The sequence below is a fragment of the Poecilia formosa genome, unplaced genomic scaffold (assembly GCF_000485575.1).
Source record: "Poecilia formosa unplaced genomic scaffold, Poecilia_formosa-5.1.2 Scaffold256, whole genome shotgun sequence".
NCBI lineage: Eukaryota > Metazoa > Chordata > Actinopteri > Cyprinodontiformes > Poeciliidae > Poecilia > Poecilia formosa.
The window spans coordinates 827,904-853,714 of NW_006800195.1; the positions used below are offsets into that span (position 1 = coordinate 827,904).

Below are 25,811 nucleotides of genomic sequence, written 5' to 3' on the forward strand. Positions count from 1 at the left end.
TTTAATTGTTGAAATGACTAGTTTGATGTTAAATTACGTCTAGGTTCAGTTCCTGTTGTGGACGGATGGGGTCATCTGTTGCAACATCTGTCATGGTGAAAGAAGACCGTAGCCTAAAAGAAAAGCTCTCTTTATCAGGGTGTCTGCATCCTTAAAGTCTTAAGTTCACGTATCTAAAAAAATAAGGCCTTAAGATATGTTAACTTCACTCAGACATTCTGTTCTGTGACTTGAGCGGTTGTGGCTACCGCTAAGTAGCTAGCTAGCTCCTTTGCGTCTATCATGAGGGTAAGTTTATTGCCAGCTGGCTAGGAAATGTTGGCCTTCGCCTCTGGCTCACTTCCGTTGCCAACCCCTACAATATTACTATACTGTATCTGTGCAACAAGGCTTGGATAAAATATTAAATTTTCTTCTGTACTTTTCCATAATGACAATGGTCTTAAATTTAATTCATAATGATCTTTAAAAAAAGCTTTAAATTTGAGTTGGTGAAGCCTGCAGCAACCCTGTTTACCTGTCTGTCCAATGTTTTGACCCTCATGTGTGACCTGTGAAGATCCAGTCATCACCACATAGACCAGGGACCTTAGTCTGGTCTAGTGGGATGTTTATGACGGCATTTCCTCATAGCCAGGACCAGTTCGATGCACCAAAAACAACCTCACCTTTCATTAATTTGTAAATTCATAAGACAAAAAGCTCTCGGGGCATGGTGCAATCTCCTCCCTGTGCTGCTTAGAAAACCGGTGGGATCTTCTTATCTGCATCCATCAGGATGGTTCAGATTAAAATGTTCTTGTGAGAGCAGTGTTTCCCAATTCCAGTCCCTATGGATCACTGCCCTAGGTGTTTCCCTTGCGCCATACGCAAGTTGATGATTTCAAGGCTTTTGCAATACTTGATGGCATGCAGAGGATGTAATTGTTTGAGTTGAGTGTTCTGGAAAAGATGCATCTAAAATATGCATATTTTAAAACTGTCTTCCACATTTCACCCCTACCAGTGAACATGATTCAGAATCTGAATTGACCAGGAACATCAAAATCAAAGCATCACTAGAAAATTGTATACATAGCTATGAACCTTTTAAAAGAAGAGCCCCAAAATTGACCATAAAATTTGGAAATTCCTATTTTGAAATGATAAAAATAGCAGAAATCCTGTGAGAAGCTGTTCTATAACCAGCCACACCCTTTTCAACTGTTTCAACGCGGACTCCGCCCCATTACAGTTAGCCCCGCCCCCACGCTAAGCCCCGCCCATCGATCCTCCGCGTCCCACTAAAGCGATTTCAGCTCCTGAAGGGATTCTTCCCCACGTTCACGGATGGCAACATGGCGACAGAGGTAAGACGAGCAGCGCTATGTTTCCTTTTCCTCTTCGCTCAGGAACGAGACTGTATTTTGTCACTTATCTATAAAAATAAATCCAAACAGACCCCCCCGTCCCTCAATCCGCTGATGCGCTTAATGCGGTCAGTAAGGGCATCGGGTCTGCACACGGTCAAACTGATTTAACCGCACTTCCCCTCATTCTGGACCGGACTGTGTCCTACATTATCACACATGGAGCTACAAAGTCTTCGGTTTCAGTCAAAACGACCGTTATTGTGTACGTGGTGAGGGCTCGAGCTTTGTCTGCGTGACGTGGGTCTGTAAATGTATGAGAAACTTGCGGTGTGAACCCGGTCGCCAACCCCCGCGATGTTAAGCTGTTTCGGTGAAAGCAGCTCTGTTTTCCTCCACTGTTGTTCCCTTTTAATCCGGTGACAGGCCCACTGTCTGCCTGCTCTGCTCTGAAACACGCAGGGAAAGCTTTCAGCACCACGGACAGAAGCCACGCCACGCAGACCTTCAGCTGCCACTGTTTGGGAGGCCGGTTGTAATGTCTATCTGGCCCTTTTTTGTTGTGGTGGTGGTGGTGGTGGTGGTGGGTCTGCCTCATCTTGTTTCGATCTGTTTGTGAGATGTAGTGAAATGTTGCACCTCATCCCAGCCCGCAGAGGAAGATGGGAGGTAATAACCCAGCCGTGGGTGTGTGGAGAAGAGAGAACGTGGCTCTCCTCCAACAGCTCACCGAGCTGTTGGATCAATCAGTCACAGGCTGATTGATCATCACATCCTGTTTGCTCCCACCCGATTGTCCAACGTGGACTTCTGTTTGCACACACGCACACACACACGCACACGCACAGACACACAGGAGCGAACAGAAGCTTGATGAGCTGCGCAGAGGGACAGATCTCTCCAGGCACTCGCTAAGGACACACGCCGCTTCACTGTCTTATTTTCTGTCCCACTCAGTTCCATAACCTGCAGGAGTTGAGGCACAGCGCATCTCTCGCCAACAAGGTGTTCATCCAGAGGGACTACAGCGAAGGGACCACATGCAAGTTTCAGACCAAGTTCCCATCTGAGCTGGAGAGCAGGGTAAGGAGCGGGTTTTCTGCTGTCATTGGGATCCAGGAACATGTGAAGAGACACTAATTGTGGACAATCCTGGTAAACAAACAAACACACAAAAAAAGTACGAAAAGTCCACAAATGATTATTATTTTCAGAAAATCTACTTTTAATTTGAGTATATTTATGCAGATGAAGAAAAAAAAAAGTCACGTTAAGAAATGTTATACTAGCTATGTTTTCTGTCCAGATTCTGCAGTTACTCATTTTCATTTATCAATATAGTTTTTTTTATTTAAAATTTGATGTTTTGCAGTTAATTTCATGTATTATAACAAGGTTAATGGGGCTTTTGGAAGAAAAAAGGCCTAAAGCATCAATCAATCAATCAATCAATCAATCAATCAATCAATCAATCAAATTTTATTTGTATAGCACATTTCAGCAGCAAGGCATTTCAAAGTGCTTTACATAATTAAAATAAAAACAGCATGTGAGAAAGAGATTTAAAAAAAACCATAATGAAAACGTAAACAGTGAGAAAGAGAAATAAAAAGCTGTAGAACTTTAGTTGAGACGCCGTCAACTGGGACTCCAACCTCTTGGACTTTAGTCAAAACGCCGTTTGACAAGGACTCTAACCTCTCTGCCTTTTTTTGTTTTTTCACAGTAAGTCTATACCTAAAATTATTCAATCCCCATTTCAAATGAGGGTTACTGGCAAAATTCAAACTAGTTCTCACACTTGCAATAATCAACTTACACAAGAATGGTTTAAATGTTGTTGTTGTTTTCTGGTTCTTCAAGCTTCTTCAACCGCTTGAAGAGACTTCTGTGTTAGAGCACACATGTTGCAACAACTTCATTAAGGGCATCCAGAGTGCTGAAGATAAAACAAAAAAACAAAAAAACCTGGGCTGTAGCATTGTGTTGCCTGTTAGAAATAAGTCAAGAGAATTGCCCAAAGAGTTTAGAGACAGTTTCACTGCAGAAGCAACGGAATGGGATACAAAGAGGCGACAAAGGTTACGAAATCTCCCTAGAATTAAACCTGGAATCACTTAAAGCTTAAAGTTAAAGGAACAGTGGAACAGTCTGCCCAGAAAGACGAAGCTATCAACAGATGCCACGAGATTCCTGAGAACCCAGGAGGTGAAAAACTTTCTAGTGTCTGAAAAATGACAGCGGGCACTGAAGTCTCAGTTTGACACACCAGTTCAGTGCTGACCCAAAAGTAGAAGAAATGTTAGCTCCAATTTGCATTCAGCAAGATAAATAAGAACTTCCTTTCCTTTCTTACACAGTGACTGATACGACATGTGTTTACCCAAAATCTCCACTCAAGGGATGCGTTAGGAAATAATGCAGAATTGCCTAGTACTGGGATGTGGATATAAGTTGTAATGCACTGATACTAGATGTAGATGTATGATGTGTGCTGAAGTGTCTGGGTTTCCTTAGTCTGATGACATATGAGCAGTGAAGGTGCAAATGGCTGCATATCTCTCTCGCACATTTTCCAATGTTTCTCACCTTTCTTTAAATAACTGCGGATCAAAATGTGTTTGCAGATTGAACTGACTCTGTTTGAGGAGACTGTGAAGACGCTGAACAACTTCTATGCAGAAGCAGAAAAGATCGGAGGCCAGTCTTACCTGGAGGGCTGTCTGGCGTGTGCCACGGCTTATCTCATCTTCCTCTGCATGGAGACTCGCTACGAGAAGGTCAGATTTACCCATTTTTAGGTCGATGCATTCTAGAGGTTTAGATTAGTCAGACATAAATGGCAAACGGGTTCTTACCTTTTCTCGTACAATCTGTTTCTTAGGTGTTGAAGAAGATAGCAAAGTACATTCAAGAGCAGAACGAGAAGATCTACGCTCCCAGAGGTCTGCTCATCACTGATCCCATCGAAAGGGGAATGCGTGTTGTATCCTTGCTTGCAAGTATGCATGGATTTCCAGTTAGTATAGAGTGGGCACTCATGAGTAAGAAAACCACAATTGGTTTGGTTGTATGAAGTACACTATTCAGCATTTAAAGTCAACTGAACTGCTTGTCCTTGCTATGAAGGATATGGTTAAGGTCGCCCTGTAAAGATGCGATTTGTTTCTTTTTTTTCTTCTGCATTTCTGCTTGTAGGTGATAGAAATGTTTGTTTAGTTTGTCAGAAGCATGTTGGAGATTCTCAAAACCCTTGAGAAGCCACTGTCTGCATGGAAGTAAAAACCTTAGGTTGAAATACTCTGTTTTGGTCATTTATTTATAGCAAAAGTAATGTGCCAAGAACTGAACCTTGTGGAACTCCCTTATGTAGGGAGAACCTACAAAAACAAACAGTCCAAGAATTGTTTGTTTACAAAATTATGTAAGATGTCCAATTATCATCCAGTGGGAAATTGTATGAAAGCCTTTGAGGAAATTTAAATGTGTAAAAACACAGGGATGTATCCACAAGAGCTTTTGTTGTACCACTGATGACCGTCCTAGCAACAAATCTCAAGCTACGCCACATTTTTTCGGTCCCTAACTACGTCCTCCAGATTGAGATATCCATCTACGAAGACCGAGGTTCCAGCGGCTCCAGCTCCGGCAGCAGCTCGGTGTCTGGCAGCACCGCTCGATGACTGGGCGCAGAGCTGTCCCTGCAGGAAAACTTAGGACAATAACAGCACTCACGTTCCAACAGCCTTCGTTCACATCCCGTTCTTTTACATTTATACCGAGCACTCGCCAGCCTCCACGAAAATGTTTGTGACCTTGACCTGTCATCGCACAGTCGTTCCACAGTAGTCAAAACACGCACTTCAGCCGTCTCAAAGATGCAAACACGTACCGATACACCTCAGACAGGACTCACCCTCTCAATGTAACAGTAAAAAATCAAGATAAAGTAAGTCTCCCGACAAGGTACATATGTTTTTTTTTTTTTTTTGCACCACTTGACATGACACCAATGCAGTTCGCTGGCTAAAGAACATCAAATTTATTCTTAATTGCTTTTAATGAACCAGTTGAGAACAATTCCTTGTGCAAAAGCCAGATCTGTTGTAGCATTGGAATCAACTTGGGGAGGGGGGGGGATCCCTATTGGTTTTCAGAGATGATACTGTACCTTTAACATTAGATGAAATGTGACCACGTTTGCTCAATGGGACCGTTCATTTACCTCCCTGTTTCTTTAAGAACCATCCTTTACGATCTACGAATGGGATCTGTTGTCTACATATACAGCTACAATTTCTCCATCTTTTCTTTCTGCCCTGAAAACAAAACAAGACATAAAGAAAGAAAGAAGGAAAGAAAGAAAGAAAGAAAGAAAGAAAGAAAGAAAGAAAGAGGTGCCAAGCCAAGTAAAACCATACGCTTCATTAAACCTTTATACCTCAACTAACATCCAGTAGGTACACAACAAAGCCCAGATCCCTCACCGATTAGAAGGCTTTTCTGAGCTCATTCAAATCAACTCTTCACACGAGGAAGGGTTTTCTTAACGTCAGGTTTTCTGTTATTCAACCTGAAGACGGCTGTATTCAGCGTGACGCCACGCTAAAGTTCACTTGCCAAAAGCTCAGTTGACCAGGGTCGAGCATTTCTTCCTGTTTTACCTCTGATGTTTTCCACACTGCCTGAAAGCAGATGAATGTCAACCCACTCTAGTATATAATGTAGCATATCTTCTGTGCTTTTCACTCTTACGCCTGGATTTCCTTCGCTGGACACGGAGACGCCTGCAAACATATGAGAACTACCCTGTTCTGTTTTAGCGCGAGAGGCAGACTCTTCCTAGGTTTAGATTATGCAAGGGCTCACTGTGAGTTATGTCTGGATGTAAGGAGAGAACGAACCAAGAAACGTCTTCCTAAATCTTACTTTGTCATTTTAAAAATGCACCTGCCCTTCCTTGACTCAAACTTCCAAAGAACCGTAACTGCCAAAAAAAAGAAAAGAAAAGAAAAAAAGAGGCTCATAAAGGTGAATGTCGCTTTTATTTTCATGATGTTTTCAGAAAGTTCAAGTTTTCATACTGCTTGTTTACTACATGTGGCATAAAGGTCAAACCAAAAGGTGTCAAATAAACTGTTTCATCACAGCTTTTGTTGTTGATCTTGTTATTCGTCTGTATTTTAATTGATTTTAATTTGTCAAATCATAATTCAATAGATAAGAAGTCAATTAATCTAAGCAGCTCTTGATAAGTTTTATATGATGTACTGTCATCAAGACTAAAATAACAACAGGATGCTTAATATTAGTTTTGCTTTCATTTGAATAGCATTGTTTTTGCTCTTTCAAAGCTGCATGATTTAAAGACATTATCCAGAGCTGTCTTTATAAAAAAAAAAGTTAACTGCAAGTAAAAATACAAGTAATTAAGATTGAATGCCCTCGAAATTTTGTCCTATCTGTAGATTTGAGTTTATCTTTTCAGTTTTTTCAAAAATACTTGATGTTCTTGATGGAATTTGATACACAGGTGTAACCAAGTGTCTTCTAAGTAAAAGTCACTGGATGTTTAAATTCCCTTTTTCACTATTCAGTTAAAATAAAAGCAAAAAGTTTAATCGGTAAAAGATGAATACATGAAGTAATAACCAATATCTTCCATATTTAAAACACAAACTTGCCCTTCATTATCTTGAAAAATAGCATTTTTGCCAGTGAAATATTTGCTTTTGAATTTAGCATGGGATAAAAAAAACCCATAGTGTTATAGATTCAATGTCAAAAAAAGTCTGAATTAAATGTTACAGTTAATAAGAAGGCAAACAAAGCCAATCATATTTAACCAATGGAATGGGAAAGAGAAATGTGAAGGCTGCTGCAGCGACCTCATGTGGATCTAAATGAACATGCATATTTAAAATATTAATCAGCATCAGTATTAATGGCCAAGATCATGTTGTTGCTGTTACTAATCTGCTGTAAGGTCAGAAAATCAGTCTTATGTTATTCAGGCAACCTTTATTCCAGACACAAGACAGGTCCTTAGTAAAAATGGAGACAAAACAAAGATAAATAAGATAAAAGGTTCTAAAAAAAACAAACAAAAAAAAGCAGCACATGATGTTCGAGTCACAAATTGACGACGATGCCAGTGATTCCACAATCTTGAGGTAAATCTCATAATCTTATTATTCACCAGCCAGAAAAAAATAAGTTTCCAATTCAAAGTAAATCTGAGCACAACAACATGGTCTCTTCTGTTACATGTTTTTACTAAAACAGCTCACCCAGCAGTGTTTTCCCCTCGTCATCTTTGACTCTGTCCATCAGTATGTGCAAAAACAACTTGATCTACTTTAGCTTTACAGGCACATTTTATGAGCTATAAGAAATACATCACCCATTATTAACCAATACTGTTGTTTTTTCCTCTTTATCTAATCTGTCTTGCGTTAATCAGGTGAAAAAACACTTTCATAATGAGTAGATCAGTGACAAATGTAAAGAACTGAAAGTATTATTAGTTAGCTATATTGCACCTTTAATCTGTTTGATCTGATTTACTCTCAATACATGCTTTGATACTTTAAACTTGTGACAAACTGTTGATGCGAAGTTCGCTGTGTGCGTTTATGTCTCCCACCGCTCGTTACAGGTCACAGTTTCCGCATGCAGTCATCTCAGCCGAAACAAAACGGTAACACCCGGGCAGCAGGATGTCAAAGACTGTGAGCCTTTTTCAGTCTTTTCAGTCGCTCTTTGGTCCCCGGCGTGTGGAGCTTGATGAAAACTATGCTGTCAGATGTCTGTAGACAACTCTCACCTCAGATCTGCCAGCGCAAACAGCACCGTGACACACACGAGTGAAAATGTGTCACAACGGGACGCTTCAGAGGAGGCCACTGAAGAGCGGAGGCCATAGTGAAAAGATGCCAGCGCTGCGTGGATGGAGAGAGACAGCAGAGGAGAACAACAAAAACAATGAAAGGGTGACACACCAATATGGAATGGAGACAAAAGTCTGAAAAGTGGACAGAGTGGACTAAAGGAACTCAATTTTCTAAGCAAAACATCAACCGCATTCGCACTGACCTTGTTTTCTTCTCTTGCAGCTAAAAAGCTAACATACTAAATGTTTAAGCTTTTGTTTCCAGCTGTTACCAAAGCATACTGAACGCTAAACTAAAGGTATTTAAAGCCCTGCCGCACTTTCCAGATTTTTTTTTTATTAAAAATTTTGAAAAATATTTTCTATTTTGCTTCTACTTAACCATTAAGTTATCTGTTGTGTTGATTTACTTCGGAGTTTGAAGTTGTAATCAGAAAGTGGGAAGGTTTAAGGCATGTAAAGAGCTTTTCAAGGCTTTGCAAGAAGCAAAAAAAATAAAAACAAAAAAAAGACAGACACACTGGGATTCCACAAAATGATAATCTGACCCAACGTAGTGAAATATAGCACTTTATTTAACAGCTTTTTAGAAGAAGTAAAAATAAGAAGTTAGTGAAAATGAGGGAAATTAAAACAATAAAACTACTCATAGAGTAAGAAAACAAGATGGCCTTCTCCAAAAGCACAGATCCACAGGGAAAGAACTCAAAGCCACACTCTCTCTGGTACGTCAACCTTTAATGGTTTTTCATGAGATTTTCCTCAAATACCTGCTGAAACAAACAAAAAAGTAGAACGTAAAATAAAAAATAAAACAGATTAATATCTAAAAATATATTTTCAGTATTTTTGTGTTTATTCGACTCACCTTCACAACGCCCATTCCTGACAGTAAAGTCGTTCCCAAACAAAACAAAAAAAAAAAAAAAAAAAAAAAAAAAAAAAAGAAGAAAACCTTTAAAATCAAGACAAAATTGATTTTTTCTCATCCTGTTCTACTAAGGCAGTTTTATGAATGACGACAAATTAAAGTGGAAGAGACCGAGATGTGTTGGTTAAATTCTTAAATTCACTTACAGAAGAGCTACACATCTTCACAAGTCGTGCCGTGCGTGGGTGCCGTGTACCTGCGTGTCGTTGGCGAGCACAGATGCGTCTCCGTCTCGGGGGTAGGCTACTTCCACCACAGAGTTCCTTTCTCCAGCCTCAAGGGCCCGAGTCATGGTGGTGCCGTCCGGCCAGGAGACCTCCAGGACTTTCGCCTCGTCTGTTCCTGTAAGTTACATGTGTTTAAAATAATAATAATAAAAAAAAGTTGAGCATCACTTAACCAGAAATTAAACCACAAAGTTAAAGGAAACAGTTATGCTAGCTGCTTTAGCCTGATCCCAGACTTCAAGCCAAGACGGGTGGATACAGCAGCTCAAAAAAAGCTTTTAGTTCTGCTTCTTGCAGAACATTAAGACACTCAATGCTTGGCCTTTAATTTCAGCAACAAGGAATATTGATCAATTTTCTCTTTTAAATTCTGGCGAGTTTAAGCAGTTTGGCTGAAACTTGTGTGCACGACGGGAGAGCATCGGTAGAAACAGCAGCGCTAACGGTACCGTGGTCAATGCACCTACACTAATAAAACGAACATATTTACTTGGATACTGTATTTCGTTCACAGGAATTGCTACAATTGTGTACTCGAGATCTTCCTGGTCAACATCTTCAGCGGTGTACCTAATCCAAAGTGGGCGACAGGCTCCATCTCACACAGGTACCCTGAGCCTCCGTCGATGATGCGTGTGAGAGACCCACTCTGAGCGGTGAAGACGGTAACCTTGGCACCACGAGCAAACGCCCCAAACTGGGTACGAGGAATGACCCGCAGCCAACTGTTGGACGCACCCTGACAGCAAGGAGAATCGACTGTCAGCCTGACGGTGAGCCGCTTCAGGCCAGAAAGGAACGAACGTGCAAAAGACACAAACCTGTTTGACTTTAAAGACTGAGATTGGCTGCTGGGCGCTCTCCCCATGAGCCAGCAGCAGATCCAGCTGTCCGTCTCCATCCAGGTCCGTCACAGTTCCACCTGTCAAACACACAGACTCCTAGTTTTTTTTTTTACTGTACTGACCTTATCTGGCATGTAGCTACAGTTTATCTCGTGTATCGCTCAGAAATGGACGTCAAATCTGAAATCCAAGACAACCGACCTGTTCCTCGCCCCTGCGGCTCTGCAGCATCTCCCACTTCAAGCTGATCGATCGAAGGGTCTGCATGAACTCTTCTTGACACCCTGCAGATAACCACAAATTGCTAAAAACAGCCGATTAAAAACCCCCAAAACATCTCAGCTTACCTCTGAATTGATAAATAAGTATGATTATGCGTTGTATTTGTGAAAATCTTGAAATGTAACCTGAACAGTCTGTTTGGTGCGTCTCCTCTGTAGGCAATGTTGTTAAAGAACACCTCCAGCTCCTTGTCATTATCAAAGTCTGCAGCAATGACGGTGCGGATAGGGGACGGAGAAGCAAAATTTCCCCTGCCAATGTCCTGTCCTCAAAAAATATATAAAGTCTCAACTTTGTATGAGCCAAGATCTTAAAGATTTTTCCAAATGTTGTCCCTTTTTTTTTTTTTTTACTTACACGGAAGTTGAAGTTATTGGTCTGAAGGTAGAGTCTGTGTGGGCCATTCCAGTTGCCGTAGACAATGTCCGTCTTTCCGTCACCGTTGAAGTCAGCCAGAGCTACTCCCCTGCCATGCTGGGCTCGGTCCTCCACACCTTTACTCGGAAACAACGAAATTGAAGAATATTGGCCCCTTTTTTTAATAGGGGAAAAGGCTGAAGTGTCAAAACAAAAGCTGAAAAGCATAAAATGCAGGAAATATTGTTTTATACCCATCAGGTTCAATTTCATTTCCTTCTCTTTCAAGTTTTTTTTCTTACCCGCCTGCTGGGCCATGTCCACAAAAGTCCCATCTCCGTTGTTCTTGAACAGGAAGTTGGCGCCGTTCTCGTTGTCGCAGAACACGTCAGACCTCATCTGGTTGAGGATTGGTCCAACAACCACACCGCGACCACCTGAAGAGTGCGGAGACTGCCGTGAAGCTTTCAGCTCTGGTTAGGATCAACTTCATAAGAAGTGGCATGCTCTGGCTTTGCAGTTTCCTCCCTCACCTGTCAACTTGTTGACTCCAGCCTGAGCAGCGACGTCGGAGAGGGCAATGACTCCGTTGGACACGTCACTGGCGCTCTCGTCCATTTCTAAGAGGGCGTGTGGACCGACTCTTCCTTGGGCGTAGTTCGCCACGTAGATGGAGTACCGACCTGTTCCCTGGAAAACCCCATCAGGTTGAGTGGAACATTTCTTTTAATAAAAAAACAACAGATGAAAACCACAGAGAATCCCTGAGCAAAAGACCTTTCTGTCGACACAAGCAACTGAACGTCCAGCCATTTGATTGGCGACGCCCCGGCGGACATTGAGTTCGTCGCCGAGCAGATCTTCATAGCGACCGTTGCGAAACTTGAAGAGCTTGTCTGAATACGTAGCCCGTCCTGCACAGACAGTCACTGAGTAAATATATTTGCAGAAAATTTGCATTTGCTGAGTTTGGTTGTGTTCGGGAAGTCACGTTTACCAGAGTAGGCGTTGTTGGTGTTGAGGAAATAGATCTCTTCACGTCCATCTCCGTCCACATCGCAGGCCGTCACTCCAATAGCATTTCCTGCCCTGTCCCTGAGTGCATAGTATGGGGAGTCACTGTTGTCGAGGGCGATGTTTACCAGCTTGTTCTGGGTGCGGTTGTACTTCAGCACCAGATTCGGACCGTTGTATCTGAGAGAGAGAGAGAACATATCAGATGTTTGTTGTACTCAAGTGTCATTCTCCCATCACCACACCTATCTTTACAAATATTACCACGTACCCAGCAACCACTACTTCTAGGTCTCCGTCACCGTCCACATCTGTCACAGCCATGCCGTAGTTGAGCTGTGTGGGGTTGTGAACGCTGTCAGGCGGCAGCATGGTCTGTGTTACAACCTGGAACATAGGCCCAGAGTTCTGGCCATCGGACCGATGCCACACCATGAGCAGGAGGAGCAGCACAAATGAACCCAACATCACTAAAACCTGTCAGAAAGAAGGAAGCTGGTTAATGCAGCTCAGTTTAAAATGAGTGATTCTATTGCTTTATTGGGATAAATTTAACAAGTTATATTAGATTAGATTTGATTAATTGTCAAACAGTATTTTTAGCAGTATGAGATTAACAGAATTAATAGAGCGCCACTTAGTCCACATTTTGTGACATTACAATTAGAAAGATCCATGTGTTGTCTTGTGATTTTATGCAATAAATTCAAGCAAACAAGTACAAATTATGAAGAAAGAAGAAAAGCATCCATGAAACTGACAGATATAAGTTTACACATCTTTCTGCAGCTTTGCATTCATGATTTCTTTTAGTTGTTACATCATTGATTCAATTGTATTATTGAGTGAATGGAATAAAAAAAAAATGAAATAAAATTATAAAATAATTTAGTCATAACAAAGCTGTGCATTTCTGTTCAAACGAAGCAAATACTCTGCTACTCTCTTACCGCGTCAGTGAATAGAGATGCACAAATGTACTCCCCCTGCAGTGAGCTGTATGTTCACAACTCTGTTTCATCAAACGTGATCAGCGCTATGCACCTTACACAACTGCAACATTTAACATTTATGAAACATCTTGTGTAACGTTTGCAAATCTGACCAATCATAGAGCACGTTTCTGAAGAGTAAATTATGTTTGTCCAATGGGTGTCCCGTATTTTTGTGGGCGAGACGTTTGGACCCCGGGTACGTTCCTTAACTGTCAGCCGGGAGACGATTCATTTGAAAGCGACGAGAAAGCGGAGCGAGTGGATGGGTTTAATATGCGCTCACTGGCCACTTTTATAGGTACAGCTGTTCTATTGCTTGCTAGCACAAACAGTGAATCCACCAATCACATACACTGAGGCATGTAGATGTGATGCAGATGACTAGCTTCAGTTCAAAATGAAAGGATAGGCGAGAAGGGGTATTCAAATGACAAATATAGTTTTGGTGTTTGTACCAGAGACACTGCTAAAGAGCATGTCAGAAACTGCTGATTCACTGTGGTTTTGTACACAGACCTTTCTCAGTGTGGACAAAATGTCTTGTAGATTCAGTCAGATATCATAAGATCCATCCTTTTTTACTACAGTGTACCCTTCTTATGGTTAGGTAAGGTCTACTGATTTGATGAACATGACAGTGAGTTCAGTGTCTTGCAGTGAAAAACATTGCAGGACGTTATAATCTAACACTTTATACTAGATTAAAATGTAACCACACAGCACTGTTGAACACCTTAATGTATACCACTACTACCATTTGGTTCAATCTGAGTGAGTTAACTCATTTACCATAAACAATCTAATGAAAAATGAAACATATATGGCCAGAGATTAGGTTCTGGCTATTATCAAGTCTGTATTAAATATTGTGCAAATTCACTAGTATTAATTTAAAACTTTTTTTTTTTGTCTTGGCCAACAAAGAAAACCAATCAAACAAAACCGTAAGAATATTTGATAATATGAGCGTTGTGACTGGGAAAAAAAAAAAAAAAAAAAACCTCCAGTAAATGTGCATCCGGGTTGTTTACCTACATGAGCTAATGCGGAATTTGAGATTATGTGCAAACCAAAACCACCAATCCAGTTTGCCACACCGTTTCCTCAGCGGGCATAAAAATGGTGCGCACCCAATCACGTTTATTTGACTTGCAATTTATATAAAGATAAATATTTGCTTGTCTTTTGTCAAAATAACAGAAACATCGGCCTATTAAGATAGTTCATGTATGTCTGACTTTCCATCTCGATATGCATCAACGCTGCTAGTCGTTGTAAGGTTGGTTTAGGTGCGTAGAGAACTACGCCTCCCATAATGCTTTGCTGTTGACGGGGCTTTCGTCATAGAACGCGACAAATTCTGTTGCTAAACAAACCAAACACGGGTAAGCTAAAGCGAAAATATGTCTCAGGTTTGAATGAAATAAGTATATTTTAGCGAAATTAGCTAAATGTATCGAGTAAGATTACCTTTTAAGTGATGTAAACTCTAATACACTGATTTTAAGATTTCGAAAATAGTTCTCATTTATTACGTAGCTGTGAGTGTAATTATCTCTGCTTACTGCAATTTTTAGATATTTGAATTTAAACATGGAGGCGGAAAAGCCAAAAGAAGAGGAGCAAAAGGAAGCCTGCGCTCCAAGCCAGCAGACATCGACGGATGCCTGTCAGTCAAAGAGGCCCAACCAGGCTCTGTACGTCCCCAAACAGCGACGCCAGGCCGCTAAAGACAAAACTCCCACTCAGGGAGAGGACAAACCAAGACCCAAACCTCGATATACAGACAAGGCTCGAAAGAACGCCAAAAACAGGAAGGACAAGGCCAACACCGCAGCAGCAGCAGCAGCAGGAGGCGCAGACGCTCAAAGCTGCGATGTGCAGGAGGAGGAGAGGCTACAGGACGAGCAGGTGACGGTTAATGGGCAGGCAGAGGCTGAAGCTTCCTCTCAACAGGAACCAGCATCCTCTCAAGATGAGAACGAGGACAGCTGGGAAACTTTGTTCAATGATGAAGGAGACTGTTTAGATCCACATCTACTGGAAGAGGTGAGAGCTGTTTGTGGGCTTTAGCACCTCTGACTCCTAATCAGCATTCATGCTCTCCATCATATTGTGCATACCGTTTTTTTTGGGAACCTCAAATGCATAAGAACCCCCACTAATATTTAGTTACTTGGAGCAGAGTTTCCCAGCCCTGGTCCTGAACTCACTTTGCCCTGCATGTTTTAGGCGTTTCCTTGCTTCAGCCCTGCTGATTCAGTTGATGGCTGATTAACAGGCGTTTGCTGAACTGTCAACAGGCGTTGGCATGTTGGCAAGAAATCCTACAGACATGTCGCTAAAACCATCAATTATTGTAAAAAAATAAACATGCACACACCCGATACAGTCAGATGAATCAGGTGTATTGAAGCAGGAAAACATGCAGGGATGTGTGCCTTGAGGACCAGAGTTGGGAAACCTACCATCATGACTACATCATTAACATCATTGTTTTTTTTTTGTTTTTGTTTTTTTTGGAGATATTTCATCTCTATTCTAGTCAGAAATGGAAGAGCTCATTTAAATTGGTTGATTTTTCTAGAAGCGGCTAGTCTATAAAATCTTGATAGAGTTGAGATCAGGGCTTTAAGAAACCCGACTCGTCAATTCCCAAACCAGTTTTGCTGTGTTTGTGATTGGTGTCCTGTTGGAACACCAAAGCGTGCTCAGGCTTTTAGCCATCTAACCTAAATTGTTACCTTTAGAAGAGGGGAAGCTGTTTGCCAAGGAACCAATAGACCTCACACTCATTCTAAAGTGGAAGCTAGTAAACATAGACTGAGCTTTCAATAGTGCTGCATCAATTATCTGGCGTAGTGGTGGATTCATCCTGCTGAGGATCATTTCAGCTACTAGAGGTACTGCTGCTTTCCACAATAATGAGGGAAGTATTAAAGAAAAACCTACACTGTTCCTAAACTCAACTTCACCTCCAATCAGCTCAGAGATTGTTCAAACATTGACACAGTTGGAGAGGCACATTTGTGTCTCCTTTCATTCATGTCTTGTGTCTCTCGCCACTCAAGCTGGCTCTGAGCGAGGGCAGAAAGAAGAAGTCGAAACAGGAACCTAGATTTGACTACTACAACATGGACATGGATGACGAAGACGAGATTGACCTCACGGAGGACGAACTGTCCCACATTGTGGAAATCTACGACTTCCCCACGGAGTTTAAGATGGAAGACCTCCTCAGGTTATTTCAGTGCTACCAGTACGTATGCATCCGTCTCTTTTGTCTACCTTTTTATAGAAAAATCTGTAAATATTTTGATAATTACTCTGTTTAAATCAAATTCTGTTGAGTTTCTCCAAAATCAAACGCAGCTGTGCTTCAGTTGCCTCCCTTCTTGCTCACTGGATGAGTAACATTCCTGAATCTGAGTCCAGTCTATTTTCAGCCAGCTGCCATGACGCAAAGTTATGGGTTTTATTGCATGGTAATTTATGGACGCTCATTCTAATAGCTTTTATTTTTTCATTTATTTTAGTGTTTATGCATCTGAAGTAACATTAGACAGTTTGGGCAGAAGAAAAAAACTTTTTAAGGAGCAAATTCATGGGTTGGCCTATTAAATTGCACCAAATCTTTGGCTTATTATTGCTATTATTGGCAGTGACACAATCGCACGCATTCTTTAAGTACGAACCGTTCCCAACACAACTAACTTGATCTTGTTGGATTTAAAATGTCTCCAGATTTTGCTCATGTTCAAATTGGAGAGTTTAAATCAGCTGAGCGAGAACCATCTTTGATTGAGGGTTGTCAGGTTTTATTAAGCGATGGTTGCTGGATTCATGTGACTGCTGGCTGCGTTTTCAGACAGAGAGGATTCGACATCAAGTGGATTGATGACTCGCATGCCCTGGGTCTCTTCTCCAGCCCCGTAGCAGGTGAGTGAAGCTTTGCCTCGCTCTCAGCACCGTAACTGGTCCTTCCCTCTCCACCACGTTTTGTGCGTCTGTAGCTTCGGCCGTTTCAACCCCGGTATTTTGGATATAAAAATAAAAAGTAATCTTCTGTCATCTACTCATCGTCTACTTTAAGGAAATATATTAACGAGCTCGCAGCTTTTAAACGCATGGCTACGAAATGGTTTGTTTCTGGAGAAGGTTGGGAGGAAACGGTCATGAGTGTGTATGAACATTAACACAGAGCCTGCATATAATACATCATCAAGTGTATCAATATCGTAATATAAATGGAGCACAAGGTCTGCTGTTCTATTATTTTGTTTTTCTTTTCACTTTTCAGCCCGGGAAGCTCTCAGAACCAAACACCCACTGATGAAGTTAAGGCCACTTTCCAAGTCCTCCAACGCCACCAAGGCTAAAGCCCGCAGCTGCTCAGGTACAACTGCATGTTGCTGTGTTTTTACTTTGCATTAATGTCTCTGGAGTATTTTTGATCTGCTGCCAAGAGCCACAAACAGACCCCAGAAATTTTAGTTTTTGCTTTGTTTTATTGTAATACCGCAGAATCTCTCAGCTGCCCCTATATTTGGATACAGGGGTGGTTGGATCATACATTTCATTCAAGGTGGCATTAAAAAAAAAGGTCTTAAAAAGAGTCTTAAATTTGATCTTCTGAAACTTGGAGATACCTTGATTAGTCATTCCAACTAAAAATATTGAATAAAAACAAACAAAAAAAGAAAACACAGCATCTTTGAAGACTCATGCACAGCTTAGTTTTATCAGTAATTCCAGCTGGATAAGACCGGATCATTTGATTCTGGGTTCTTGGAATGAGCTAAAAATGAAAATCTTTATGCATTTTTTTTTTTTTACAGTAATACGTTAATATCTACCCAGAGAGAATAGCTAAAACATTTTACCTCCCTGTTTTTATTATAAGACTACCTCCTGCCTGCTAAAGAGCGACCTCAGACAAGCGCGGCGCTGGCTCGGAAGCTTGTGATCGGAGCACTTGGCGTGAAAAGCAACTTGACGAAGGAGCAGCGAGAGGCAGAGAAGAAAAAACTCCAGCAGGCAAAAGGTACATTTACACAAACACATGAAGTTGATCTTCCTATTGTGCTGCTTAAGTTTTAAATGGAAGGTTTTTGTTTTATTAGTATCATAAAAATAGCTGTTAAAGCTTCTGACAGAATGTCTGAGCGTCAGACAGAAAGCCCAGCCAAGGTCTGAAATGAGAATTTATTGAAATATGGTGCAACCCCCCCCAACCCCCACCTTCCTTACCTGCACATGCACTGCAAGGTCTCTGCCACAAGTGGGAGCTGTTTGCACGTCGTCAAAGACCTGAGCGGAAAGATGCAAACCGATGCCAAGAGAGCTCCATCAGTTGCTGTGCACATCACTGCAGCTCTATAATCAGCATAGCAGCCATTTTCCTTCATGGAGGGAACATAAGTATATAGGCACAGAAAACCACAACTGCAGCCCAACGAGCAGTCAGTCCAGGAAGCAGAGGTCCTGACTGCAGCAAACTAAAAAAAGCTTCTTTGTTCTCGGCATAGGCGCACCACCAGGCTCTTTATTTAAGATCTGTAAATGCACAGTAAATGTGAGTACAAAACAGCATCACGTGTTAAACAGTATGTTCTGGGAAAGTGATGCCACATATAAAAAAATTACTTCCAGCTGGCTCCTCAGTCTTGCCACCCGCTCCTCACATCCCTACTTGTGGTAACAGCAGATATACATTTAGATCATTGATTCACCTTCTGGGAGTTTTATTTATTTGTTTTTTTTTCTATAGATGCTTCCACGTCTTCATGTGTGTAACATGTTTGCGCTTCTTGATTTACCTTTCAGAACAAAAGCGTCTGGCAGCAAAACAGAGAGAAGATGCTTGGGAGGGAAAGTGAATGGACACAAGAGTTGTTTTTTTTTAATTTGAAAATTACTTGAACTTCAACTCTGGTTTTCTTTCAACTGGCCATGATTGGAGCAAACATCTGTACCCACGTTCATCTTTATTAAAGCACTGAGACTCGATGTGAAATTATTTGATCCGAAGCTTTTATGTTTGGCTTTATAAGCGTTTAATGTTTTAAAAGAGGTTAATTGTTGCTTTGATGATGACATCGTTGAATTTGATGCTGGCTAAGTGAGTCAATTACACATTTTTACTCTAAATTACTACTGTTCCTCAGTAGTAGCTAACATTTTTAAACTCATACTAGCCTCAGACCAGCCACTGCCAACCACAAGCGTTACTTTCAAGACTTTGAGTTCGGACATCATGTGACATGCATCTTTTTTTGTTGTTGTCCTGTTTGCTAAAGCCCAGCTAACTGTTGAAATTCATTTGTTGATTTTATTTCAAACGATAGACATCGTGTTCGGTTTGTGCAGGTTGTTCATGTGTAGAGATCAGATTGAGGATGTAAGAGACTTAACGACCTCATCTCCATTGTTTTATAAGTTTGAATGAATTATTTCTTCTTTTTTTGCATTTTTATTCTGATACAAAAGTGTTTCAGTAGTTTGACTTTCAGCCTAAACAAGTAAAAATAAAGCACAATCCCAACTCAAGTTTTTTATTTTTTATTTTTGTTTGAGGAAATTAATTTGATGCAGAAAAAGTGGAAAGAGGGACAACAGATGACAAGCAGCCTTTTGGGCTAATTAACAAAAAATGTTAATTAATGTGCATTGTCCCTATCAAATACAATAAAGGGAGCAAAGTTGCTTTTCAAACTTTTGTTCCACAAGTAAAAATCTTATAAGTGTGGCGTTTAATCAGTTCAACCCCCATGAGTCTATATTTTGAAGAACCTCATTCTTTCTATAATTATAGCTGCAAATAATGGCCGTCTCTACCAGCCCTGCCTTTGGGTTAAACTTTTATTTGCACCTGTCTTGTTTTAGGATTTTATTTGTAAAGAATGTTGAACCAAATATGTTTGAGCTACAAAATTAGGAGCAATTGCTACTTTTTGTTGCTCCATTAAAAATAGAAAATCATTAATAAAAATGTTTATTAAAAAAATAGAAAATCACATTAAGGCACATTAAGCTTTGTGGCTATATTATGACAGATTATGAAGAGGTCTAATGGGGTGTAGACTATTTTGCAAAGGGCGATATAACAATTTATTCCTGGAAAATTTGGACTAGATTTTATTTTTTTAAAGCGCCAAGCCTTCTCTAACATGACACTTTGAGATTCAGCCCTCTAATTCAGGCTTAGCTCTCTTCACTGAGCTTCCTTCTGAGAGTGCATACACACACACACACACACACACACACATCTCAAGAACAGGAGGGTATTCTGGCAGATGCAGACAGACACCTCCTCTGCGGTTTCACCCAGCGGACCACAGACCATGTGGCACTGCAGCTTGCTCCCGTCTCCTGCCAGAAATCACGCCATGTTTGACCAGGAAAGCTGCATTCAGAGCTGTAGATCTTCTCCCCTTTATACTAAAACCAAATATTGAGTGTAGTCGAAAGTTTAGGAAATCGATCTAACGTCTTGTCCTGAATGTAAATAATTTGGAAAGAAAAAAAAAAGCTGATCATGTTGCTTTCAGTCAATGTTCATTCATAACACGGACTTCAGTCGTCCCCCTGCGAAGCTTCTTATCAGGTCAGCGCAAAACTCGTATGAGAAATTTATTTTGGTTGCGGCCTGAGAGTGACAGAGACTTTGTGCCACGTTGCGCTTGGAGAGCTAAATTAAAAGCAGCAGCAACTGAGAAGGCATCATTATATGTTCCTCTAAAAAAAAAAAAACATTGCTCTAAATGAGGTCACAGGAATTCATGTTGAGGGACGTTTTTGCATAAGAGAATCATCTGGGTCAGTATGTTTGAATTAGAAGTAGTTTGTTTCTACAGAAACAAACAGAATTTCATCTGGTGAGAACATTCTCCAATTATTGTTCAGTTTCAAACTGCAGATTTTGTTGATTGTAATTTACTTAAAAACACAGATAAAGTATGAAAACAGAGACATGGAAGCAGCCATCGCAAGTTTTATTTCACTTAAGGAAGTAAACAGTGATTGATTCCTGAATTTCAATTACTTTTTACAGAAACTATCAACTGGTTTTGGAAATAATACAAAAAGATATGGAAACATAAAACTCTTAATTGCATCATATGCTACTTTTACACATTTCTTCTTATTATAAGTAGGTTTTAGGAATCAATATTAATAAAAACTGACATTGTGCTACCTAAATAAGACACAGCAATGGAAGATATCAATTGCCTGCACTCATAATTACTCCATTATGACATTAATGAACAGATGCAGCTTTCTAAATTAAACATTGTAGACAAACTGGAGTAAAAACTGAAACCTATTCAGATGTGTAAAAAAAAGTTAAATTAAGTTCTTTTTTTAATGAGTTTACATAGAGCATGTTTCATAAAAGAAGTGCAATAGTAAAACCATATTGCTTCACTATTGTGAGTTTGTCAGACACCCACTGTGACAAGAGTTTTTCAGGCAAATTCAGAAAAACAAAATAACTTCCAGGAGGATATTGGTATAAAAAAACGTCAGGAAGTGAATTCAACTTCTTTACACAGAAATAGAAAATCTGTGGGAGCAACTCAGTTCTGAAATCGGATCCCTGCACAGAAGTATGATAGAAACTAAGCACATCTTAGGTGTGCAAAAATAAAATCGTTTTAGGAGAGTGGCAAGAAAAGAGTTCTGTTTGCAAGACTTTGGTAAGGTCAGACCAAACTATACTAGACCAAATATTGGTCTGTGAATATATATTATGTATGGCAGAAAACTAAAACCATCTACCAAAGTAAAACAGGGTGGTGGCAGCATCAAAATGGAGTTCAATACAGATGGAAAACCTGTTGGAGAAAGTGGGAAAGAAGTACAGTTTCCAGAACGAGCACCATCCTAAATATACATCAGCTTTAAGGAAACGGTTTAAATCTGAGCATTTACACATTTACACTTGGCTTACACCTAAAACCAATTAAAAATCTTGGGCCAGACTAAAAACCTGGCCCAATATTCGCCGCAAGCTGTTCACACTTTTATTCGTAGCTAAGTCACGTGTCAGCTTGTTTGCACTTTTCCAATTCTGTGTGTGAACCTTTGCTAAAAATGTCAGTGAAAAGTTTTAGAGGGTGTGAGTCCATTTGGCAGGGAAAGTAACAATGCACGCAATACCAACACTAACGGTAAGCTACTTAAAAGAGAGCACAAAGAGTTAGATCTTCAAAACGTTTCTGGAAAACAGACGCGGTTCTGACAGAACCAGCCTCCGCCTTCAAGAACGACACACGACAAGAGTCTGGATGGTCCTCGAGCGCACAGTTGTATTTGCTCAATTTCTGCACAAATTTTCAGCCGACCGCCCTGTTTGTTGTCCCTGTGGCTTAGCGACATACAGAGAGCAAGAAGCTGTGTTTTTTTAGTTTTTTTTTTTTTCGTTAACCAACATCGTGTGAGATCCAAGCCCTGCCCACAATGTCATGCTTTTTATTGTGGCTTCACGAGGAGGTACCGCAGAGGAGCGTACTGGGAGACTCGTACACAATCATTAGATTAACAACACAAACCACTACTGAGCAAGTGGTGAGCACAAGTGCAAGCTCTGCTCAATGAGTACAAACGTGTTTCATAAAGCAAATTAAATGAGGCAGGGTCTAAATAAAGGAGTAATCTCATGTGCCGGAACAGTAAATGACCCCTGGAGGAGGAGGGTGTTGTGTATCCTAGCAGCAAACACTCAGAAAGTTTATCTTACGTCATCTGATTCCCTTTTCAAATTTTCAAACAGATATTTTTAGCGAAGACGTTTATTTTATATTTTGTGTTTCTTTGTCCTCTGTTTTTAGCGCGAGTGCACAAAAGCAGAACTTTTATTAGAGGCGACCTATTGTGCTTGCTAGAGCAGGTTATGGTAGGTCTTTGGTCTATACAAAACCTGTTCATTACATTCTTAGATAATGAGATTTTAGTCCATTTTGAGCTCCTTTCAGAGTGAGCTGTTTTAGGGGCTCTGCCACATCAAATACAATTACAGCGGCTTGCAGAAGTATTCATAACCCCTTTGATTTTTCTGTATTTTGTCACATTACAACCAAAAAACCATAAACATATTTCATTGGAATTTTATGTGAAACACCAACACAAAGTGGTATTCAGCTGCGAAGAAGTAGAAAAAAAATACACATGGTTCAAAAAAATTTTTTTTAATGAATAAAAAAAAACAGAAGATGGGGTGTGGAAAAGCATTTGGCTCCCGTGAGCCAACGCTCTGTGGAGACACCTTTGGCTGCTGATCTTCTAGGGTTTGTCTCTACCCGCTTTGCACATTTAGTGGCTGAAATTTTTGCCCATTCTTCTTTGCAAAACAGCTCAAGCTCCAGTCAGATTAAATGGAGAGTGTTCGTGAACAGCAGCTTTCAGATCTCGCCACAGAACCAAGCTATAAGTTCACCTTTATAGCACAGTTACATCCCCCCCAGATGGTGTAAACAGAGGAATGTAACAACAAATGATGTTCTGGGATGAATGGCAAAACAGCCGCAATGCAGCAAATTAATAGAGTTTACTGATAAAGTAAGTATTAATGTGTCTTGAACCCGCTGAAAGAAATATCTGGTTAACTTATTCTAAGTGAGAAATGACAGTGAGGAACAAATCTTGACCAGAAAGGACTTTTCACTAAATGAGAGGTCACAACAAATGCCTCCTCTAAACAAAGAGCACATCCCTCAATAAGTTCTCTCCTAATTAGAAGGAGCTGAGCGGTCATCCCTCAGTGGAGGGAAACACAAATCACACTCCCTTCCTGTAAGGAATAAGTCCATAACTGGATTATTTGGACAGCATGGGGACATGTTTACAGCAAATTCAGCATTGCAGGAAAATAACCTCATACCAACTGCAGCACTATAAACACACAAAACTGACTTTGAACATGTTCCTTCAAACTGATCCAATTGTCTTTTAATTAAACAATTCTCCAATAATTATGCAGTTGTTCTCATAAAATGCTGTCGGTAAGGTTTAAAAGATCTTAAAACCTTGGTTTGTTTGTGACGTTTAAATCTCTCCCAGCCTTGTTCCCCTTTTGCTCAAAAAGCTCAGTGCAGATCTCAGACCTTGAATTACGAATAAACAGGGACCATTAATATAACACTTATGTGTAATTTAATATTTAATGTTGGTATAAATGTGGTTGCTCTGTAGGTTTATTTGGTTGTGTAATTCCCTGGACTGGGCCAAGGCAATGCAGGTCAAGCTAATAATATGTGTACGGCGCGAGTGGCGTACTCATTATACGTACGCTCATTGTGCGTATGGCGCGGGTGTTATTTTGCGATTAGCTAATCTAACATAGAAGTTTGCGGGTTATGTTTCTTTTCTGCATTCTTTACACATACAAACTATAGCTCACGAAACGCACAATTCATTAATAAACTAAACAAACAAAAAAATGTTATTGCCGTCTTACCTTTACTTATAAATGAAGTCCATGCGCCACTCATTCTGCACAAAAATATCAGTTCATCCAAAGCCAAGCCTACCCTCGACATAAGTTGAGAAAAAGAGGCAAGAAAAGCAGAAAAGGCAGTTTCTAGCAGGACATCCACAAAGCCTGTCATTTCTGTCTTGTAGTTTGAAGCAAACCTTTTGGCTCCGATGTTACTCTAGTTATTTCCTGCTTTGACTGAAAATCCACTTTAGAAAATGTTTAACTGCAGAAATGTAGTCATATCATTTTGAGGTCGGAAAAAGGGAGAAAACATTAAATATATCTGCACGTGACTTATTTACTTTATGACTAGCTCGCTGTCTCTTCCTCTGCAGAGGTGGAGTCATAAGACCAATGTCTGGGATCATGAGCGCCCCCTGCCATGAGGCAAGAGAACTGCCTGCCTCACCCTGAATCTGTTCTCCTTCTGATCGCTCCTCCGCACACGAAACACGTTACACACACAGTTGGTGACAAAAAACACTGTACATAAGATAAATGATGGAAAATCAGTTTATATATTAAATATTTTTAATCATTTTATTGGTGACGTACAGTCAGGAGGAACATGCTCCCATCCAATGGCAGGCAGCGCAGTTAGCCAGAGGTTGCGCAATCCCAGCTCACTGCTGCCTCACCAGCTTCGCTTCCGATTCTGAAGAAAAAATAATCAAAATTTGTTAAACTGAATGAAAAATAATAGAACAAACCACAGGGTGAAACAAGCAATATAAATTATTTTATCAATATTATTTTTCCATGATGTCTCTCTCTCTCTCTCTCTCTCTAATATATATATATATATATATATATATATATATATATATATATGATAGGGGAGGCATCATGGAAGAATAATATTGATAATTTATATTGGTATTTTCACCCTGTGTTTTGTACTATAAAGTATTTATTTTTCATTTAGCTTAACCAATTTTAATTTTAATATAAATAACTTTTTTTTTAGTCTGTTACTCCTATAAGATTAAAATCAGTAACCATAATAACACTGGTATGATGTGAGCTAATTACAAACGATGCTAATGATGTTACATGTGTTAAACACAATCTAGTAGAGTAGCTTAGGAATGATAAAGCATCTGGTGTGGACATGTTGGTATGAAGGCCCCCCAAATAAAAAAATCTGCTTAGTACCCCAAAAGGTCTTGGGTCGGCCCTGCAGATTCTTCAAGAAAAATTACAATAACAAAGTTTTATTCTCCACTCGGTTTTAACTCTACGTTTCCAGCTCTGTTTTTCCCCACAGTAATCTGACGTAGACGTAGCAAAAAACTCCGAGTTGCTTGTGGTTCGAAGAGCTGAGTCAGTGACGATAAAAAAAATGGAGCGAGGAATGAGACAGACACCATGTTGCACCTCTGACTGTCTGAGTCCCAATCTGTGGTGAAAGTTAATGAAGTAAAGGAAAAGATACATGTA

General features: G+C 40.3%; 3 protein-coding genes across 10 annotated transcripts; 2 read left to right on the forward strand and 1 right to left on the reverse strand.

Moving 5' to 3' along the window:
* The first annotated feature begins 1,117 nt into the window (after positions 1-1,117).
* Positions 1,118-5,683, forward strand: golga7ba (golgin A7 family, member Ba). The gene is made up of 5 exons (XM_007570246.2): positions 1,118-1,349; positions 2,307-2,432; positions 3,977-4,129; positions 4,234-4,335; positions 4,949-5,683. Exons 1-5 carry the CDS (start codon positions 1,338-1,340, stop codon positions 5,030-5,032), a joined length of 477 nt encoding a protein of 158 aa, XP_007570308.1. The 5' UTR covers positions 1,118-1,337; the 3' UTR covers positions 5,033-5,683.
* Positions 5,684-7,355: 1,672 nt separating this feature from the next.
* crtac1a (cartilage acidic protein 1a) lies at positions 7,356-12,980 on the reverse strand. Of its 7 annotated transcripts, none has more exons than XM_016680743.1 (14): positions 12,848-12,980; positions 12,169-12,374; positions 11,881-12,077; positions 11,661-11,797; positions 11,417-11,573; positions 11,186-11,320; positions 10,884-11,020; positions 10,652-10,788; positions 10,446-10,528; positions 10,221-10,321; positions 9,970-10,138; positions 9,369-9,514; positions 9,110-9,149; positions 7,356-8,290 (listed from the first exon to the last, which is right to left on the reverse strand). In XM_016680743.1, exons 2-14 carry the CDS (start codon positions 12,363-12,365, stop codon positions 8,172-8,174), a joined length of 1,755 nt encoding a protein of 584 aa, XP_016536229.1. In that variant the 5' UTR covers positions 12,366-12,374; positions 12,848-12,980; the 3' UTR covers positions 7,356-8,171. The 7 variants fall into 7 exon arrangements, 5 of the variants coding, with proteins under 5 accessions (XP_016536229.1, XP_007570309.1, XP_016536232.1 ...); XR_001664500.1 differs by lacking the exon at positions 7,356-8,290 and adding an exon at positions 8,796-9,011 and having other exon boundaries at positions 9,319-9,514; positions 12,848-12,979; XR_001664501.1 differs by lacking the exon at positions 7,356-8,290 and adding an exon at positions 8,796-9,014 and having other exon boundaries at positions 9,319-9,514; positions 12,848-12,979.
* Positions 12,981-14,111: 1,131 nt separating this feature from the next.
* Positions 14,112-19,441, forward strand: r3hcc1l (R3H domain and coiled-coil containing 1-like). 2 transcript variants are annotated; one of them, XM_007570248.2, is made up of 7 exons: positions 14,112-14,277; positions 14,470-14,941; positions 15,964-16,151; positions 16,761-16,831; positions 17,193-17,288; positions 17,796-17,936; positions 18,719-19,441. In XM_007570248.2, the coding sequence occupies exons 2-7, from the start codon at positions 14,486-14,488 to the stop codon at positions 18,769-18,771; spliced, it is 1,005 nt and encodes a 334-aa protein (XP_007570310.1). In that variant the 5' UTR covers positions 14,112-14,277; positions 14,470-14,485; the 3' UTR covers positions 18,772-19,441. The 2 variants fall into 2 exon arrangements, with proteins under 2 accessions (XP_007570310.1, XP_016536236.1); XM_016680750.1 differs by lacking the exon at positions 14,112-14,277 and adding an exon at positions 14,334-14,352.
* The last annotated feature ends 6,370 nt before the right edge of the window (positions 19,442-25,811 follow it).